The following is a 21,582-nucleotide window of genomic DNA, read 5'->3' as shown; positions in this document are numbered from 1 at the left end:
AGGAGAGGTGAGAGATGGAGAGGGGAGGAGTGAGAGGGGGTGAGGGAGAAAGTGGAGAATAGAGATAGAGTGGAAAGTAGAGGGCAAGGGAGGAGGGAGGGGAGGGGGAGATGGGAGAGAGTGGGAAAGGGGAGGGGAAGAAGAGGGAGGGGGAGAGAGAGGGGGAAAGAGATTGGGAGAGAGATGTGGGGAGAGAGGGAAAGCAGTGGAGGAGGGAGCCTGGGTCACTCATCCCTGATCCCTCTCTGATCTCCACAGCCTGTGGTCAGAAGATCTGAGCCTTCCTTCACAGGATTATCAATGACAAACACCATTCGCTCGCTAATTGCTCAAATGATCCTCCAAGCCAAATCTGTCCTGCGCGAGGTTTATTACCAAGTTAAAATCAACACACAAGAAAATAATCTGCTCCTTTGTCATAATCTGGAAGGTTAGTATCTCTTCAGAGGACAGAATGCACTCCCTCGCATTGTTCTGGGTCACGGTGTAGAGTGGGGAATGTCGTAGAACAGAGAGACCTCAGGGCATGGGGACAGACACGGTGAATGGTGGGGAGTGTTGTAGAACAGAGAGACCTCAGGGTCCGGGGACCGACTCAGTGAACGATGGGGAGTGTTGTAGAACAGAGAGACCTCAGGGTACGGGGACCAACACGGTGAGCAGTTCACCTGAAAGGCTGAATCTTCCTGGTTGGCCTCAGGACCCGACCAAGCCAAGTTTGGGGGAACCTACCCCCTCCTCCACTCTGGGCTGGGACCCTTCACCAACCCCCTCAAGCCAGGGCTGCTTCAGGTACCCCAGCACGGCCTTGACCATGGATCTGTCCTCTGGCCGGATGGCCAGCAGGCCCCGGAGCATGGACCGGGCTGCCGGAGCAAGGCGAGCCCAGCCCAAGGGTGGAGGCCTATCCTCGGGACCTTCCTGCCAGGCCATGAAGGCCCTGTACAGGCGGTCAGTGGGGCCCGCGTTCTCCCAGGGGAATTGGCCAGTCAGCAGGCCATAGATCAGCACGCCCAGGGCCCAGGCGTCCTCGGGACATCCCACCCGGGGCTCCTGCCCGCTGAGTTCAGGCGGCGAGGAGGGCCGCAGATCAGACTCACAGCGTGGGCCCAGGGCCAGGCCCGCTGGGCGGGCCAGGCCAAAGTCAGCCAGCTTGACCCGCCGGCACTCAGCATCAAACAGGAGTACGTTGTCCGGCTTCACATCGCGGTGCACCAGGCCCCGGCTGTGAAGGTGGTCCAGAGCCAGGCTCAGCTGCAAGGAGCAGCGCTTGGCTGCCGGCTCTGGGATCCCCTCCTAGAGAGATGAGCGAAGGGGCGGAGAGAGGATGGGGAGGGGGAGAGAAAGGGGTGAGAGCAGTGGAAGAGGGGTGATGGGAGAGAGAGGGGGGAGAAGTGGAGAGAGTGGGCGAGAGAGAGAGGAGAGAAGAGGAAGAAAGCCATCAGCTCAGGTCCTCGATCAAAGTGCCTGCTCTGTGTGGTCACTGAGGGGGATCGACCCAGAATCTCAAACCCTCCCTTTTCAATCCCCTCCATCATTTATCCTCATCCCCCTCTCTCTCCCCCTCTCGCCCTCCCTTTCCCATTCCCTTCTTTCTCCTCCCCTCTCCCCACCCTCTCCCTCTCCCCACCCTCCCCCTCTCACCCTCGCTCCCCCCACCCTCTCTTCCCATGTCTCCTCTCACCCTCTCCCCCTCCCCACCATCTCTCCCCCTCACTCTCCCTACCCACTCTCCCCCTCACTCTCTCCACCCTCTTCCTCTCTCCCCCTCTCTCCATACCTCTCTCCCTGACTCTCCCCACCCTCTCTCCCCCCTCTCCTCACCCTCTCTCCCCTTTTCTCCCCATCTCTGCCCCCCCTCTCCCCCTTTTGCCCTCTCTCCCCCCACCCTCTCTCTACTCTCTCCCCCTGCCCCCCACAACCTACCATGGGCCTGATGAGATCGAAGAGGTCTCCAATGGGAGCGTACTCCTGAAGGAAGGCATAGTATCCCTGAGACTCGAAGGCGATACCCAAGGCAGTGCTGATAAAAGGGTGGGGGGAGAGAAACAGGCCCACACTGTACTCCCTCAGGAAACAGCGCACCCTTGTTGTCCTCTTGTCCATCAGTTTCAGGGCCATCAGGGTACCTGTGGGTGGAGAGCGGGGTCAGTTAAAGCCCATCTACCCTGTGCTGGAATCTGCTGGTGTCTACTGGATTGTGAGAACTCCTACTGCTAGAGTCTGGGAGCTCCTACTGGTGTCTGGTGGACTGTGGGAGATCTTACATGTCCGCTGGACTGTGGGAGCTCCTACTGGTGTCTGGTGGACTGTGGAATCTCCTACTGGTGTCTTGAGGACTGTGGGACCTCCTACATGGGGACTGTGGGAGTTCCTACTGGTGTTTGGTGGACTGTGAGAGCTCCTACTGTTGTCTGGTGGACAGTGGGAGCTCCTACTGGTGTCTGGTGGACTGTGGGACCTCCTAGATGTGGACTGTGGGAGTTCCTACTGGTGTCTTGAGGACTGTGGGACCTCCTACATGGGGACTGTGGGAGTTCCTACTGGTGTTTGGTGGACTGTGGGAGCTCCTACTGGTTGCCTGGTCTGTGGGAAATCCTACTGGTGTCTGGTGGACTTTATTGGGTTCCCCTGGGCTCTGCTGGTGTCTGCTCTCCTACAGGAACTCCTACTGGTGTCTGTTGGACCATCGAGCTTCTTAAGGTCTCTGCTGGACTGTGGGAGCTCTTTCCAGTCTCTGCTGGTATTTTCTGGATTAAAGTGGACTCTGGGAACCTACTTGTCTATGCTGGACTGTGGGAGCTCCTGCTTGTCTCTTCTGGTCTTTACTGGGTTATCCTGGGCTTTGAGAACTTCTACTGGTCTGTGATGGACTGTAGGCACCACTATCAGTGTCTGCTGGACTGTAGAGCTCTTACTTGTCTTTTCTGGGTTATCTTGGGCTTTGGGAATTTCTACTCATCTCTGCTGCACTGTCCAAACCCATACGGATCTCTGCCGGATTGTGAAGGCACCTGCCTGCCTCTGTTGGTCTTTACTGGGATATCCTGGGCTCTGGGAGCTCCAACTGGTCTCTGCTGGACTGTGGCAGCTTCTGCTCATCTCTGATGGTTCCTGCTGGACTGGGAGGGATCCTAATGTTCTCTGCTGGACTGGCAGAGATCTGATGGTCTATTCTGGTCTTGAAGGGATCCATGGTCTCTCCTGGACTGGGAGATCCTGATGGTCTCTATTGGACTGGGAGATCCTGGTGGTCTCTGCTGGGCTGGCAGAGATCCTGATGGGCACTGCTCCCCTTGACGAGCTGCCTCACCTATTTCATCAGCCGTGGTTCCCTTTTCCTACCATCTTTTCCCTGACCCAGTGGGACAACCCTATCCTGAACCCAGCCTGAATGGTCCCTGAATGGCCTCCACTTCTGTGCTTTCACCCATGAATATCCTATTTACTCTCACTAGTTCCTGCCTCGTCCCATTGTAATTAGCCCTTCCCCAATTAAACACTTACCCATTTTGTCTGCTTTGATCCTTACTCAACACGATGCTAAAGCTCAGGGAGTAGCGGTCATTCTCACCAAAATGTTCCCCCACCAAGAGAGAGGTCCTCCACCTGACCAGGGTTCTTTCCCCAGAACCAAATCCTGATGTGGCCTCTCCTCTCACCGGCTGGTCCACACATGATGTCAGGGATCCTTCTTGGACAAACCAGACAAATTCAGCCCCATCTATGCCTCTTGCAGTCTTGGAGCCAGTCAATATTAGGGAAGTTGAAATCACCCATAACTACAACCTCCAAACCACAATCAGTGACGATTGTTAAGAACTTCTCCTCCACAATCTCCATCAGTACCACTGCATCACAGGGCTGTGTTCTTAGCTCCCTGCTCTATTCACTCTATACCTACAACTGTGTAGCTCGGGGCGACAATAACACCATCTACTAATTTGCCGGCAATACCATGGTAGTGAGTTATGTAAAGGAAGGGGATGAGTCACCATACAGGAGGTAGATGGAACACTTGGCTGAATGGTGCACCAACAACAACCTCGCACTCAATGACACCAACACCAAAGAGCTGATGGTTGACTTCAGGAAAGGAAAGCCAGAGGTGAATGATCCAGTGATCACTGGGGGATCAGAGGTGGGGTGGGGAAGCACATTTAGGTTTCACAAGAGTCACCATCTTGGAGGATCTTTCTTGGACCCAACACACAATGGCATCATGAAGAAAGCACGTCACTGCCTTGACTTCCTCGGGAGTTTGCGGAGGTTTGGTTTGACACTGGACCCCTGGCAAATTTCTTCAGAGGGATGGTGGAAAGTGTGCTGACCGGGTACATCATGGTCTGGTGTGGGAACACCAATACCTCTGAGTGTAAATCCCTGCTAACAGGTAGTGGACACAGCTCAGGACATCACAGGCAAAACTCTCCCCACCATCGAGAACATCTGGGAACCCAATAAAGACAAGTCAGAGAGCAGCAGTGATCATCAAGGACATCCACCACCCAGCACACGCTCTGTTTTCACTGCTGCCATCAGGAAAGAGATTGAGGGGCCATGAGACTTGTCCCACCAGGTTCAAGAACAGCAGCTACCTCTCCACCATCAGACTCCTCAACAACAGACTCAATCAGGGACTCATTTAAGGACTCTGATGTGCACTTGATTGAATTTCTTTTTGCTCTCCCTCTATTGCATAGTTTGTTTACATTTGTTACCTGTTTGCAGTTCTTTTGATTCACAGTGTCCAGTTTATTTTTTGCATGGCCAATTAGTGGTGATTCTGTAGGTAGTGTCATGTACGTGCTCTGACAGTAAATATACAATCTGTATTTCCTTCATCATCCCAAAATCTGCCTGCTTATCTATTCCTCAGTGTACCAATGACAATTTGTGGGCCTAAAGGTGACTCCCAGCACAGTGACAGCTCCCTTCCCATTTCTGACATCCACCCCCAAAGTGGACACTACCTCCACAACATCTTCCCTTTCCACTATCCCTGCCCTGTAATGCAGTAATCCCTGAACCCCCCATCCCACCCCATCCTATCTCCCACCCAAATAAGCTCCCCTTAAAGGAGCCGACGGTGGCTTCCTTTAAAAATCCTGCGGCCATGGCGTCTGGCCACTGAGGTGGGGGGGAGGGTTTTGCCCGTGTTCGCCAGTGGCCTCGAGGGGTTTGCAGATTCCAGGTGAAGTGGAGGACTGGTGCAGGGCACCAAAAAACAGGAAGACCACACTCTTCCCCCCCCCCCACTCCCACCCCCGTCTAAAGAGAAGCGGAGGAGATGATCCCATGGGGTGGTGAGCAGGGCGGCAGGTCAGCGAGGGGCTGTGCAGATGATGGAAGGACACAATGGCAGTGGCTGCTGGCAACTTGAGGCTGCAGTCAAGGGATTCACGCCGGGCCGCAGGGGGTAATGTGTATCAGAACTGGGATGCGATCATCAGAGGTTCAGATCTGAAGCCGATGGATCAAACAGGACCCTGAGTTGCTGTGGGGGCTGTGGAAGTGCTGGAGGTGAATCTACAGGCACTCAGTGACTCAGGGGAGGATGGGGGAACCCTCTCTAGCTTCCCTCTCTCTCTCTCTGGTGGTAAGAGGCGCTTCAAGCAATTTTTGCTGATGGTGAATCCTATCCCTTTTAAAACCCCTTAAACCCCAATATCTGCATCAGCCAATCCTGCCCTTCTGTCATGGTCTCCATAATGGCCACTTCGATGGTGGAACCCCATTGGTCAGTGATGGGACCTCATTGGTCAAAGGTGGAACATCATTGGTCAGTGTTACCTCATTGGTCAGTACTAGGGACTCCATTGGTCAGTAATGTGACAGTGGCAGGGCCTCATTAGTCAGTGGTGGGACCTCATTGGTCAGCTGGGATCCCATTGGCCAGTGGTGGGACTCCATTGGTCAGTGAAGGGACCTCATTAGTCGGTGGTGGGATTTCTTTGGTCAGTAGTTAGACACCATTGATCAGGGGTGACCCATAGACAATGGTGATCCAGGTGGGCGAGCGGCAGGATTGTATTGTCCGGTTGAGGGAGCTCACCTTGCACCCGGTGCCTGACCAGTTGGACACTGCCATAGGTGCCACGCCCAAGCTCTCGGATCGTCTCGTAGTGCTCGCTGACCTCCATTTTGGTCAGGGCCTGGCCCAGGAGAGACATCAGCTCCTCAATAAAGACCTCGGGACCCAGGGTCTCTGATGGATCCATGTCAGGCTGGAGGGTGGGGGAAGGGAGGGAGAGGGAGGGGAGGTCAGACCAGTCATCTGGGTGATGTCTCCCCAGAACTTCTCCAAATCTCTTATCCCACTAGATCTTCCCCAATCCTAGATCTTCCCCAATCTACAACCTAATTTTCCCCACTCCCCATCCCAGATATTCCCCATCCCAGATCTTCCTCACTCACCTGTCCCAGGTCTTCCCACTCCCCATCCCAGACCTTCCCCATCCTGACCCAGATCATCCCCACTCCCCTGTCCCAGATCTTCCCCACTCTCCCATCCCAGATCTTCCCCACTCCCCCGGCCAAAATCTTGCTCACTCCCCATCCCAGATCTTCCCCACTTCCCCATCCCAGATCTTCCCCACTCTCCCATCCCAGATCTTCCTCACTCCCTATCCCAGATCTTCCCCACTCCCATCCCAGATATTCCCCACTCCCCATCCCAGGACTTCCTCACTCCCCTGTCCCAGATCTTCCCCAATCTGACCCAGATCTTCCCCATCTCCTGTCCCAGATCTTCCCCACTCCCCCGGCCAAGATCTTCCCCACTCCCCAACCCAGATCTTCCCCATTCCTCCATCCCAGATTTTCTCCAAATCACCATTCCCATCAGATCTTCCCCACCCACATCCCAGAAATCCCCCCAGCCCAGATCTTAACCCCGCCCCATCCCATCAGATGTTCCCCACCCCCAGTCTCAGACTATTCCCACCCCTGCAGCCCCAGAGCTTCCCTGCTCTGTACAATCCTCAACACCCTCCACCCCAGTAGATGTTCCTCTTAACCCTGCCACACCCCCAAAATCTCTCCCCACTCTCACTCCCTTCCTCTCTCCATCTCTCTACTCCCTCTTTTTCTCTCCATCTTTCGTCCCCTCCCCCTCTCTCCCTTTTCCCTTCTCACTCATTCTCCGTACCCCCTTTTCCCTCTCCCTCTTACCTATCCCTTCCTCTCTCCCTCCCCCTCCCCATTTGCCCCTCACTCTCCCTCCCTGTCTCTCTGCTCTCCTCCCCTTTCTCTTACTTCGTTTCATTCTTCCTTTCACCCTCTCTCTCACCCCTTCTCTTGCCATCTCACTTTCAATTTCTCCGTCTCCCCTCTCCTTTCTCTCTCCCCCTCCCTTGCTCCCCCCTACTCCCCAAACCTCTGCTTCTCCCCACTCACCTTCTCTTGGGTTATGTCTGGAACAACAGAGTTGAGCCTATTTATAAATGTGCGTTTGAAATGGCTGTCAGTGAATCCCACAGGGAGCAAGGGAGGGGGAGAGAGAGGTAGAGGGACATGGAATGGGGAGAGCGAGAGAGAGAGAGAGAGAGAGAGGGGGGAGGGGAGGGGGAGTTGGGAAGTCAGAAGAGAGGGTAGAGAGGGACTGGGAAGAGGGGGGAGGGTTGTGAGTAAGGTGAAGGGGAGAGGGAGGGGTGGAGAGAGGGTGAGGGGGAAGAGAGATGGGGGGAGGTTCAGAAGGGGAAGAGGATGGAGGAGAATGGTAAAAAGGGAGGGGGACAAAGGGGTGGGGAGGAAAAGAGAGCAGTGAGAGAGGTGGGAGAGGAGGAGAGAAGGGGCAAGGAGGAGAGGGGGACAGGAGGAGAAAGGGGGTAAGGGGGAGAGAGAGAGGGGCAAGGGAGGAGAGATAGGGGAAGACAGAGAGAGGAGAGAGAGGGGGAAAGAGGGGAGAGAGGTGGACAAGGGGGGGACCACCGTTTGTTGCCTCTTGCACCAACCACATCAGGGAAGGTGGGCATGGATTATGGGTCCTGGTCCCGGAATATATAATCTCCCCCTAACAGTGCGGCTCCCTCAGTCCCAGCCCCGGGGAGTGTGGGCCTGGATTATGGGCCCTGTGCCTGGAGTATATACATCTCCCTGACAGTGCAGCTCCCTCAGTCCCAGCCCTGGGGAGGGTGGGCATGATTATGGGTCCCGGTACCGGAGTATATACATCTCCCCCCAACATTGCGGCTGCCTCAGTCCCAGCCCCGGGGAGGGTGGGCCTGGACTATGGGACCCAGTCCTGGAGTATATACATCGCCCCCCCCCCGACATCGCGGCTCCCTCAGTCCTGGCCCTGGGGAGGGTGGGCCTGGATTATGGGCCTCTGTCCTGAAGTGTATACATCTGCCTCCTGACTGTAAACACTTCCTGCCTCTTTATGGCTTGGCCCGTGAAGAGGTTATTGAGACGGTGTGATTTTTATTTTCCAGTCCGGCCTTTGGCTGACACCCCGGGTTATGGCGTTCCAGAGATGGTGTGAAATTCTTGGACGTTGGGAGAATATTTCCTAGGTCTTTGATGCTGACCAGCATGGATCTGTCTCTCAGCAACGGACCCAATGTTTGTAAATGTTGGCATCTCTCTCGTTTCCCCTCCTCTCCCTTTCACTCCTCCATCTCCTCCTCTCACCCCCCACTCCCCTCTCCCCATCTTTCTCCCCTTTCTCTGCCTGATCTTTCCCCCTCTCCCTCCCCTCTGTCCCCCTCACTGCCCTATTTCCCCCTTCCCCTCCCTCCCCTCTCCCCATCTCTTTCTCCCCTCTCCCCCTCCCCTTTTATCTCCCCATCTCTCTCCCCTCTCCCTCTTCCCATCTCTCCCTCTCTCCCCATCTTTCTCCCCTCTTCCCCATCTCCCCCTCTCCCCTCCCTACCTCTCTCTCCTCTCCCCATCTCTCTCCCCCCTTTTCCCTCTCCCCATCTCTCTCCTCCCCTTTTTTCCTCCCTCCTTTAGCCCCCGATATTGTGCCGACCAACATATTCCTACCAGAAAGAAACTGAACCCCTCCTACAGGTAGTGCCCAACTTACAACCCATGCCATTCATGAGTATCCAAAATTTTTCAAAAAGTAACGTTTGCGTGTGCGGTCAATGGTGACTGTCTCTCAGTTGCCCTTTGGTAAGTGCGCCAAGCTCGACAAAGAAGACGGTCTCTATAATTTTAAAGGACAAAGAAAAAATATGGAAAGCAATAAAAGTTCGGCCAAGTATGAAGCCCATGCTAGTACGACATAACAACTTCTACATGTCCTGCTAACATACGTCCAATTTGCGTCCATTTCAAGATACGTCCAGTCAGATTTCAGATTTATTGTCAGAGTATGTACATGACATCACGTACAACCCTGAGATTCCTTTATCTTGCTCATTCCCACTAATTAGTAGTGCAAAAAATAAACTGTACACAGCGTAAACACATAAACAAACAAAGAACTGTAAACAGATAACAAATGTAAAGAAATTGACTGTGCAATACAGAGAGAACAAAGAAAATCAATAAAATGCACAAGTCAAGAGTCCTTAAACAACTTTGCACTCAATGTCACCAAAACCAAGGAGCTGATGGTTAACTTCAGGAAGGGAAAGCCGGAGGTGAACGATCCAGTGATCATTGGGGGAATCAGAGGTGGGAGGGTGAACACATTTAGGTTCTTGGGAGTCACCATCTCAGAGAGTCTTTCCTGGACCCAACACACTATAAGTATCATGAAGAAAGCACGTCAGTGCCGCGCCTTTTGTGGAGGTTTGGTTTGACACCGGAACCCCTGGCGAATTTCTACAGAGGGATGGTGGAAAGTGTACTGACCGGGTACATCATGGTCTGGTGTGGAAACACCAATACCCCTGAATGTAAAGCCCTCCAAAAAGTAGTGGAGGCAGCCCGGGACATCACAGGCAAAACCCTTCCCACTATCAAAAGCACCTACGGGGAATGCTGCCGTTGGAGAACTGAACCCTCACCACCCAGCACTTGCTGTGTTCTCTCTGCTGCCATCAGAGAAAGAGGTCAAGGGGCCACAAGACTCACACCACCGGGTTCAGGAACAGTGGGGTTTCCACACATAGTCATACTATAAGAAAAGCAGTTAAACCGCCATTACACTCAATGACAAACTCAATCAGAGACCCATTTAAGGACTCTAACAGGTGCACTTTGTTGATTTTCTTTGCTCTCTCTGTATTGCACACAGTTTGTTTACATTTGTTACCTGTTTACATGTTTTATGCTGAGTCTTTTTTTTGCATGACTCATTAGTGATAATTCTGTCCCACCCGTGGGAAAAAGGAATGTGATGCCATGTATGTATTCTGACAATAAATCTGAAATCCGGAGTCCGTTAGAACCCCCCGCCTCCCTCCTGTTCATCTTCCCCCGCTTTGTCTGTCTCTCTCTCTTGTTCCCTTTGTCTCACAGAGCCAAAATCATTCTCACCTCTCCTCTTATCACATCCAATTAACACTCTTTGTTGGTCTGGACTCTTCCCCAGCAGTCTTTATTCCAATGCCTTCCTGTACATTGTTTCTCCCTTGACGAAGGGCTGAGGTCCAAAATGTCAGTAATATATCTTTACCTCCCATAGGTGCTTGCTGCACCATCTGAGTTTCTCCAGCACTTCATAATCTCAAAGACGAAGGCTGCGGTGTGCCGCGCATGCGTTACCTTCCTGCAGGGTAGTGAGACTTGGACCACCTACACCAAGATGGAAAAGAATCTCAACAGTCTTCACCCGCCCGGCCTTCGCCACATCCTCGGCATCACCTGGAGAGACAAAAGTCCAAAATTCTCTCCCCCGGTGGATTTTCTAGTAGGGACACCCCTCCCCCCCCCCACCCCCAGCTTGGCGAGCGCGACATGAAAGCCTTAAAAATCAACACAAAATGGTGTGACGTCGCAGAGGACCATGAGGGACTCTTCATCCACACCTGAAGCAAGATGAGAGAGTGATCATGAGTCAGTTTGAGGAGAGGAGAGCCAAGCAAACAATTCAATGATGCCCTACATATTCAGCAAGCGTGGCAGATCCTACCTTTCCAGGATCAATCGGCCTCCATAGTCAGTCGATGCTACTAAACAAACCACTGACTACCAGAGGCGCAGTACCCAGGTCGACTGCGACTGGTGGAGGCTGAGAAAGAAATCTCAAGTCTCCTCTCATCCTTCTACGCTCCAAAGAGAAAAGACCCAGCTCTGCCAACCTTGCCTCATAAAGACTTGTTTCCCAATCCAGACAACATCCTGGTGAATCTCCTCTGCCCCCTCTCAACACCGTCCATATCCTTCTTCCAATGAGGTGACCAGAACTGAACCCAATACTCCCAAGTGGGGTCTCACCATGGATTTGTATGGTAGCAGCACGGCCTCTCGACTTCTGACTCAATCCCCCTATTAATGAAGCCCAGCATCCATAGGTCTTGTGAACTACTCTGTCAACCTGTGTGGCAACCTTGAAGGATGGATGGATGGGGGGGCGTGGCAAGATGGCGTAAGGAACAGACGTGCCTTCCAGTCCTCTCCTGACTCTTTGTTATTGTTTTGTCTATAAGTGCCCGTTAAAACTTTTTAAAAGTTTAGAAATAGTTAGAGGTGTTGAATTAGTTTCTAATGGTATAACTGCTGAAAAGAAGTAAAAAAAAAACGGCAACAGATTGTTAAGAAACTGCATTTCCCGAAGTTATCTGAGCCTACCTGTTTACAAGAAGCCAGGACTCAGCGTGGAAAGGATCCAGGAAGAGAGGTACAAGATTCAGCAACGGAGCTCCGCTCTTTATCGGCAGGGCTCTTAAAAGATGGCGCCCGGCAGCCCTTAGAATAAAGGGCTGCCCAGGTGTGTGCGCGTGAATCAACGCCCGCTGTGAGCGCTGTCAGTGAATCTTTGACAGCTAGAACAGCTGGGACGCTGCCAGCTGAAGACCCGTCTTTGAAAAGACGCTTACCGATTGATGTAGCGGTGGTGCTGCAAAATGCACCTCCAGTAATGAAGACTTCAACAGACATCGATGTAATGAAGGCATTTGATATAATATGGGTTAAGGATAACCCTGGCCATCAGCCTCCAGATACTGCTGAGGAGGTTGTGGCAGGGGTTTCCACACATAGTCATACTATAAGAAAAGCAGTTAAACCAAAGGAAATAGAAGACCCTTTTGCTATACAGAAACTGCAAGATCCTACTGTGCCTGAATCTATTCCAGTAGATATGCTTATTAAGAATCTTGAATCTAAGTTATCCTCTACAATAAAAGAAATAGGTAAGGCTTTAGTTCAGGTTAATACAAAGCTTAATACTTTGGTGGATATTAATACTCAACAGATGGTTGATTATGGAGCTTTTAAGCTTGAAACGAGTGAAAGACTTGATGGTTGTGATCAAGGCAAAGTTGAGGTACGAGACCAAATACAAGATGTAAATAAAACAATTGAAATTTTACAAATTCAGAATAAAAATTTGCTGAAAAAGGTTGATTATTTGGAGAATCAATCTAGACAGAATAATATAAAAATTGTTGGTTTGCCAGAACATATGGAAGGATCAGATCCAAGAAAATTCTTCACTGAATGGATTCCACAAGTGTTAGGACAAGATAAGTTTCCGGAAGGCATCATATTGGAATGTGCTCATAGAGCTTTGAGAAGAAAGCCTTTTCCAGGACAAAATCCAAGACCTGTTTTGGTTCGTTGTTTAAATTATTATGATAGAGAGACAATTTTGCGTGTGGCTATAAGAAATGCACAACAAAGAGGATCTCCCCTGATGGTTCAGAACAATCGTGTTTTTTCTATCCGGATTTGAGTCAAGAAGTTATGTCTCAACGACGTGAATTTAATCCTGTGAAAGAAGTGTTGTGGAAAAAAGGATATAAAGCAACATCCTGCAGTATTGAAGATTTTTCAAGATGGTTATCACCAAAATTTTTTTATAATCCTAAGGAAGCTATGGATTTTGCTCAATTACTGCCAATTACGCAATTTCAGGAACGACGTAGTCCACCACGGTCTCCAAGAAGAGTGGAGACGCAAGATGGGAACCGAATTCCAAGAAGAAATGGAAGCAATGGTGGTCGGAGTGACAAAGTTGATTAAAAAAAAAATTCTGAGAAGATTTCAGATAATGATGATAGTTTAATGTGAAACGGGAGTTTGGAGAGGGAGCTGGGTGTGCATCATTTTCCAGAAGTCATCAGCTACGTGTGAGTTATCTCACATCCAATATTTTGTGGGAGTTACCGCATTGCGCGGTTGAGACAGGAGGAGGTGGTTGTAACCTCCTACCTGTTCTTTTTTTTAATCAATTTTTGGATTAAGGAGTGAAGTTTTTTTTAATTATTTAAAAAAATTTTTGTAGTTTTAGGAGGGCATAAGGGAAGGGGGTGTTTTTCTTTTTTTTTTCTTTTTTTTCTCTTTTCTTTTTTTTCTCTCCTCTTTTTCTTTGTGTTATTCTAAGTAATGTCTAAACTTAAGTTTGCCTCTCTTAATGTTCAGGGTTTAAATAATCATATTAAGCGTAAGAAAGTACTTGCTTACTTAAAAAATTAAAAGTTGATGTGGCTTCTTTGCAGGAAATTCATTTAACAGATAAGGAACATTTGAAACTTAAATGTGAATGGGTTGGACAAGTTTTCTATTCTTCATTTAATTCAAAGGCGAAAGGAGTGGCAATTCTGGTACATAAGAATTTACCATTTCAGTTACAGAATGAAGAGAAAAATGGAGGAAGATCATTAAAATTGAATTGTACAATTCTTAATGAGGCTTGGACTCTGCTTGATGTTTATGCTCCAAATGTTGAAGATACAGCTTTTATTGTAGATGTGTCTTTATTACTTGGACAAACAAATTCCAATGTGATGATTGGGGGAGATTTAAATGTGGTATTGGAGCCTTTATTGGACAAGTATCCAAGAGTAATTAAGAAATCTAAGATGGCAGTACAAGTGACTAATATGATGAAAGATTTGAACTTAGTTGATATTTGGCGAAGACTTAATCCTACAGAGAAAGATTTTTCTTTTTATTCTTCACGTCATAATTCCTTTTCAAGAATTGATTATTTTTTAATTTCAACACATTTGCAGGATAAGATTATATCTGTGGATTATAAGGCAAGGTTGGTTTCAGATCATTCATTATTATTATTATTAGAATATCAGAGTTCACAAGATGTTCAGAGAACGCCAAGATGGAGATTTAACACTATGTTATTACAAAAACCAGAATTTATTAGTTATTTAAAAAAACAAATTGAGGATTTTATTAGTAATAATGCTAATTCTGTTTCTAGTCATTTTGTTTTATGGGACACAATGAAAGCTTTTTTACGAGGTCAAATTATTAGCTATGCATCTAAAGTAAAGAAAGAGAGAATTAGAGAGATTGAAGATTTAGAGAAAAAGATAACTGTTAGTGAAAAAAGAATTTCAAAAAAATGCTACTGAAATGCAAAAGAATCAGTTAACTAATTTAAAATTAAAGTATAATGAATTACAAACATATCGATTTGAATGTTTAATGAATCGAACTAAACATAAGTTTTATGAATGGAGTGAGAAAGCTCATAAAGTTTTATCATGGCAGTTAAAAAAAGAACAATTATCTAGGATTATACCAGCAATTAGAAAAAAATCGGGTATTACTTTTAGACAAAAAGAAATTAATGAGGAATTTTGTAATTTTTATAAAAAACTATATACATCTGAGTGTAAAGATGTAAATGAAGATGCAATAGATTCTTTTTTGAAAAATATTAACTTGCCACAGTTGAATCAAGAAGATAGACAAGTGTTGGATAAATCTTTTACAGAGAATGAAATTGAAATGGCTATAAGAGATATGCCAAATGGAAAGGCACCTGGTGAAGTCGGGTTCTCTATAGAATTTTATACAACTTTTTATGTTGATATATCTTCTATTTATAATTATGTACTATAGCAAATTTATAAAACTTTTCAATTACCTGAATCTTGTTCTAATGCAATAATTATGGTTATACCAAAAAAAGATAAAGATCCTTTACAGGTTTCTTCTTATCGACCAATATCGTTGTTAAATGTAGATTATAAAATTGTGGCTAAAGTTATGGCTAATAGATTGGCTCAATATTTACCTAAAATAATACATAAAGATCAAACAGGATTTATAAAAAACAGATATGCGTCTGATAATATTTTGCGATTAATTACTTTGATAAATAAATTTAAATCTCAAATGAATTATCCAATAGTGGTCTCACTAGATGCAGAAAAGGCTTTTGATAGAGTGGAATGGAATTTTTTATTTAAAGTACTTGAGAAATTTTGTTTTGGTTCTTTGTTTATTGGATTGATAAAAGCTTTATATAATAGTCCGAAGGCTAGAGTTGCTACTAATGGACAGATTTCAGAATCTTTTGATTTAACAAGGTCTACTAGACAAGGATGTCCATTGTCACCTGCTTTATTTGCTATAGTTATTGAACCTTTGGCACAGTTAATACGTCAAAATGAAAATGTTAAGGGTATGAGAGTTTTGAATGAGGAATATAAGATTAATTTATTTGCAGATTATGTTTTATTAAAGCTGGTAGATCCTGATATTTCCTTACCAGCAATTCAAGAATCTTTAGAAATTTATGGTCAATTATCTGGCTATAAGGTAAATTGGGCTAAAAGTGAAATTTTGTCAATTTGTAAAGATGATTATTCGATTTATAAAAATATTACGAAATTGAAGTGGACAAAACAAATGAAATATTTGGGAATTAACGTTAATACAGAATATCAAGATCTATATTCAATTAATTACCTTCCTTTAATAAAAAAGATTAAACTAGATTTGATTAGGTGGAAGGACTTACCTTTAGGTTTATTGGGGAGGATTAATACTATAAAAATGAATATTTTTCCTCGGATGCAATATTTGTTTCAATCAATTCCTTATTTTTTTTTTAAAGTTTTTTTAAGGATTTATATAAAGCAGTTAGAGAATTTTTATGGAAGGGGAAATTTCCGAGGGTAGCAATGAAAATATTGATGTGGGACTTTCAATTTGGAGGTTTGAGATTACCTAATTTTCAATAATATTATGAGGTAGCTCAATTTAAATTTCTTAGTGCATTAATGAATATGGAGGATCCGCCCAGTTGGGCAAAGATAGAACTGGCAGTTATTTTAGAAAAATCTCCACATGAATTTTTGTTTCGATGGAATAAAAATTTGTTACGAACTTATGATGTACCAATATTGAAACATTTATTGAATCTATGGACGAGTAAACTTGATAAAATGGGGCTTAAAAATAAATGGTCTGGGCGATTGCCATTATATAATAATCAACTTGTTCCTTTTACGGTCTCCAATATCACTTTGAAACAATGGGAAAGGAAAGGAATAAAAAATTTATCTGATTGTTTTTTTGAAAGACATTTTTGTTCTTTTGAGGAATTACAAAAGAAATTTGGTATTAGTGGAAATTCTGTATTTGCATATTATCAGTTAAGATCATTTGTAAAACAGGTATGTGGTCGTCAAATGACTTTATTGCCCGAAACTAGTTTTGAGAAATATGTACTTTCAATACCAGAAAAAAGACATATATCTGATTTGTATTGTATTTTACAAGAAATTGAAAGTAAGAAAGATTGGGATAAAGATAAGTTGAAATGGGAAAAGGATTTAGGTTCTACAATAGCTGAAGAAGCCTGGATGGAAATTTGTCAAAATAGTATTCGGAAATTGATTAATGCTAGATTAGTGATGATTAATTATAATTTTATACATCAATTATATCTAACAGGGGGAAACCGAGGATAGCACTAGATAAATTAACAGAATGGTATAAACAAGGAGGCTTACAACTACCAAACTTTAAAAATTATTATAGAGCAGCACAATTAAGATACCTATCAGATTTTTATCAAACAAGGGAAAAGCCAGATTGGACTAGATTAGAGCTAGATAAAATAGGGGAGAAGATACCTGAACATATATTATATAAATGGGATGAAAAATTGGTACAACGTAGGAATTCTCCGGTATTGCATCATCTGCTCAACATTTGGAAGAAGATTCATGTAGAAAGGAATAAAACAAATTACCAACTACCAAACCTAATACTAACGCAAAATCATCTAATCCCTTTTATAAATAGATAACCTTTCCTTTAGAGAATGGGAGAAAAAAGGGATCAAAAGAATAGAAAATTGTTTTTCAGGAAATAAACTATTATCCTTTGAACAATTGAAGGATAATAGTTTATTGGTTATAACTTATGATACAATGTTGGCATACTACCAACTGAAATCCTACTTGAAGGACAAATTGGGAAACAGTCTAAGGTTACCGGAAGGAAGTAATTTTGAATATGTGATTCTTCTTTGGCTTGGCTTCGCGGACGAAGATTTATGGAGGGGGTAAAAGTCCACGTCAGCTGCAGGCTCGTTTGTGGCTGACAAGTCCGATGCGGGACAGGCAGACACGATTGCAGCGGTTGCAGGGGAAAAATGGTTGGTTGGGGTTGGGTGTTGGGTTTTTCCTCCTTTGCCTTTTGTCAGTGAGGTAGGCTCTGCGGTCTTCTTCAAAGAAGGTTGCTGCCCGCCAAACTGTGAGGTGCCAAGATGCACGGTTTGAGGCGATATCAGCCCACTGGCGGTGGTCAATGTGGCAGGCACCAAGAGATTTCTTTAGGCAGTCCTTGTACCTTTTCTTTGGTGCACCTCTGTCACGGTGGCCAGTGGAGAGCTCGCCATATAACACGATCTTGGGAAGGCGATGGTCCTCCATTCTGGAGACGTGACCCATCCAGCGCAGCTGGATCTTCAGCAGCGTGGACTCGATGCTGTCGACCTCTGCCATCTCGAGTACTTCGACGTTAGGGATGTAAGCGCTCCAATGGATGTTGAGGATGGAGCGGAGACAACGCTGGTGGAAGCGTTCTAGGAGCCGTAGGTGGTGCCGGTAGAGGACCCATGATTCGGAGCCGAACAGGAGTGTGGGTATGACAACGGCTCTGTATATGCTTATCTTTGTGAGGTTTTTCAGTTGGTTGTTTTTCCAGACTCCTTAGTGTAGTCTTCCAAAGGCGCTATTTGCCTTGGCGAGTCTGTTGTCTATCTCATTGTCGATCCTTGCATCTGATGAAATGGTGCAGCCGAGATAGGTAAACTGGTTGACCGTTTTGAGTTTTGTGTGCCCGATGGAGATGTGGGGGGGCTGGTAATCATGGTGGGGAGCTGGCTGATGGAGGACCTCAGTTTTCTTCAGGCTGACTTCCAGGTCAAACATTTTGGCAGTTTCCGCAAAGCAGGACGTCAAGCGCTGAAGAGCTGGCTCTGAATGGGCAACTAAAGCAGCATCGTCTGCAAAGAGTAGTTCACGGACAAGTTTCTCTTGTGTCTTGGTGTGAGCTTGCAGGCGCCTCAGATTGAAGAGACTGCCATCCGTGCGGTACCGGATGTAAACAGCGTCTTCATTGTTGGGGTCTTTCATGGCTTGGTTCAGCATCATGCTGAAGAAGATTGAAAAGAGGGTTGGTGCCAGAACGCAGCCTTGCTTCACGCCATTTGTGATTATATGTGATTACAGACACAATGATCATCAAAAAATTTATAACAAACATGTATATTAAACTACAAGAAAAGGAGAACGAGGAAACAAATGGTAAAACCAAACAAAAATGGGAACAAGATCTAAGCATAAAGATAAAGAATGAAACATGGGAGAAGCTATGCTCCAGAACCATAAAAAATACAATAAACACGAGGTTACATATGATACAATATAACTGGATATACAGGCTATACATTACACCTCAAAAGTTAAATAAATGGGACCCAACAGTATCAGACAGATGTTTTCGCTGTCAAAAGAAAACGGGAACAACAGTTCATGCAATCTGGACATGTGAGAAAGTGAAAAAATTTTGGGAAGATCTAAACCAGATACTAAATAAAATCACAAAAAGCAATATACCAAAAAACCCAGAGATCTTCCTCCTAAGTAATATAAAAAACAAAGAATTTGGACTTGATTTGGATGGAGCACAAAAAAGATTTGTTATGATAGCCCTAGCTGTAGCAAAAAAATGTATTATGTCAACCTGGAAATTAGAAGATAATTTGAGAATACAACAATGGTATATAGAAATGAATAAATGTATTCCATTAGAAAAAATAACATACAATTTAAGAAATAACATTACAATATTTGAACAAATATGGGAGCCATACATGAAACACAATAGAGAAAACCTACCGTGGACATCTACCACCTAAAATGACAGAAGGAGAAGATAATGAAAAGAACTGACTCAGTGGAATTTCTTGTTTATTTTTATTGAGTGACAACATTGTTTAAAGGGTTTAATGTATCTTATATTCTGAACTTTAAATAAGTGGGAGGGGAGGTGAGAGAGTGAGGGAGGGGAGGAGGGAAGGGGGGGAGAAAACAACACTGTATATATTTGAAAAGAAAAATGTATGTATCTTGATCAAAAAAAAAATTATATCTAACAGCAAAAAAATTTTAAAAATTTGGTCTTAGTAAGTCAGATTGTTGTTTTCGTTGTTATCAGATAGCTAGTACTTTTTTACATACTGTTTGGTCTTGTGACCGATTGCCACAGTTTTGGAAAGGTATTCAATCTATATTTAATTATATAATATTTGTGTTGTATTAGATCCTGATATATTTTTATTAGGGAATAAGCAATCATTAATTGATTTATGATAAATGATTATCAGATTTCTTTTATCTATTTAGCTTTAGCAGTGGCCAAGAAATGTATAGCATCTACTTGGAAAGATAGAAATATACTAACTTTAGATAGGTGGTATTTAGAGATGAAGTCTTGTTTAATTATGGAAAGGATATCTTTTTCAATTCAAAATAAGATGTCTTTTTATAAGTTGAAGTGGACTCCATTTGTTAAGTATATGCAATTAAGTTTGATTTAAGTATGTTCCTAGATGTGATATTTTAGATTTGATAAATCTTTTTTTAAAATTATTTTTGTCATATTTTTCTTTTTCTTTGTGTGTGATTTTTTAAGATATATTATTAATTTTACTAATTCTTCATTCTTTATTTTGGGGAGGGGAAGGGTGGGTTTTTTTATATAGATTTTTTTTTAGTTCTTGTATATGTGGGGGGGTTAGGTTGAATTAAGTTAGGTTATTAATGTATTGTAATCATATTATTTTATTTTGTTTTTTTTCTTTAAATGTAATTTTTCTTTTTCTTCCTGTGATAAAATCTTTAAATAAAGTTTAAAAAAAAAGAGAAATAAAACAAAATAAATAAATAAAGGATGGATGGATTTGGACACCAAGGTCCCTCTGTTCATCCACACTGTTAAATAATGGACCATTATCAGCCGTCTAGTTTGACCTTCCAAAATGCATCACTTCACACTTACCAGGATTGAACTCCATCTGTCACTTCTCTGCATCCTGTCCTTATCCTTCTACAGCCTTCAACACTACCCACAACACCTCCAACTTTAATATCATCTGCAAGCTTACTGAGATAAAGAGACATTAACCAATGATTTGGGCCTGATTCCCTTTGTCAAGTAAAAGCAAAACATAGGCACCTGGAAGATTAAAATGGTGGGAATGAGGGGGAGGAGCACAGGCCCACAGGGAAGAGGTGAATTGGGGAGAGGGTTGGAAATTTTCAGGTCCTTCTCTCTGGAGGATCGGACGCTGAGACGCGCCTCAAGGATGCAATGCTTACCCCACTGCACTACTTGCTCTATACCCACGACTGTGTGACAGGGCACAATACTATCTACAAGTTTGCCGATGACACCACAGTTGTCGGCAGAGACACAGAAGGCGACAAGGAAGAGTACAGGAGGGAGGTGGATCAGCTCATTGAATGGGATCACAACAACAACCTTCCTCTCAACATCAGCAAAACCAAGGAGATGATTGTGGACATCAGGAGGGAGTTGGAGGACACCACCCAGTTCTTGTCGAGGACTCGGCAGTGGAGAGAGTCAAGGACTCCAAATTCCTGGGGGGGGGGGGTCACTGTCTCCAAGGATCGGTCCAGGAGCCTCCACGTTGATGCCAGCAGTGAGACTTTGTGAGATGACTGAGAAGATTCAGCCTGTCACCAAAGATTCTCGAAAACCTCTACAAGTGAACCTTGGAGAGCATTCTGGCTGGCGGCATCATTCCCTATCCCTCTCCTCCTCCCTCTGACTCTTACTCTCACTGGCTCTTCCTCCATCTCCCTCCTTCCCCCACCTTCATCACGCACTTCCTCACTACTTCTCCCATCTCACCTTCCCTCCACCTCCTTCTCTGCCCTGATCTGCCTCACTCCCCTTCCTCCATTACTCTCCTCCTCCCTCTCTCACCATCCTTCCTTTCCCTCTCCTCCTATCTCTCCCCTCCCTCCCTCCTGCTTCTCTCCCCAACTCTTCCCTTAAGTCACCCCTCACTCTACCTTCCCTATCCTCCCACTCATCCCTTCCCCTACCTCTATCTTCCTCTGTCTCCCCTCCCTCTACCCCCTGCTTTCCCTGTCCTCCTTTGTTCTCTCTCCTCCACCCCTTACCCTCTACCCCTCCTCCCTCCCCTCTTCCTTCCTCTCTCCCACA

General features: G+C 45.5%; 1 protein-coding gene across 2 annotated transcripts; it reads right to left on the bottom strand.

The window, feature by feature from the left end:
- Positions 1-350: 350 nt before the first annotated feature.
- LOC138758307 (serine/threonine-protein kinase SBK1-like) lies at positions 351-21,258 on the bottom strand. Of its 2 annotated transcripts, XM_069927037.1 has the most exons (6): positions 20,872-21,258; positions 10,574-10,692; positions 9,032-9,154; positions 6,056-6,227; positions 1,927-2,129; positions 351-1,296 (listed from the first exon to the last, which is right to left on the bottom strand). In XM_069927037.1, the coding sequence occupies exons 3-6, from the start codon at positions 9,041-9,043 to the stop codon at positions 697-699; spliced, it is 987 nt and encodes a 328-aa protein (XP_069783138.1). In that variant the 5' UTR covers positions 9,044-9,154; positions 10,574-10,692; positions 20,872-21,258; the 3' UTR covers positions 351-696. The 2 variants fall into 2 exon arrangements, with proteins under 2 accessions (XP_069783138.1, XP_069783139.1); XM_069927038.1 differs by lacking the exons at positions 9,032-9,154; positions 10,574-10,692; positions 20,872-21,258 and adding an exon at positions 7,399-7,473.
- Between the last annotated feature and the right edge of the window lie 324 nt (positions 21,259-21,582).

The sequence above is a fragment of the Narcine bancroftii genome, chromosome 3, assembly GCF_036971445.1.
Source record: "Narcine bancroftii isolate sNarBan1 chromosome 3, sNarBan1.hap1, whole genome shotgun sequence".
In the NCBI taxonomy this organism is placed as follows: domain Eukaryota; kingdom Metazoa; phylum Chordata; class Chondrichthyes; order Torpediniformes; family Narcinidae; genus Narcine; species Narcine bancroftii.
Note: the sequence above shows the minus strand (reverse complement) of the source record. Positions and strands in the feature narration are given on the sequence as shown.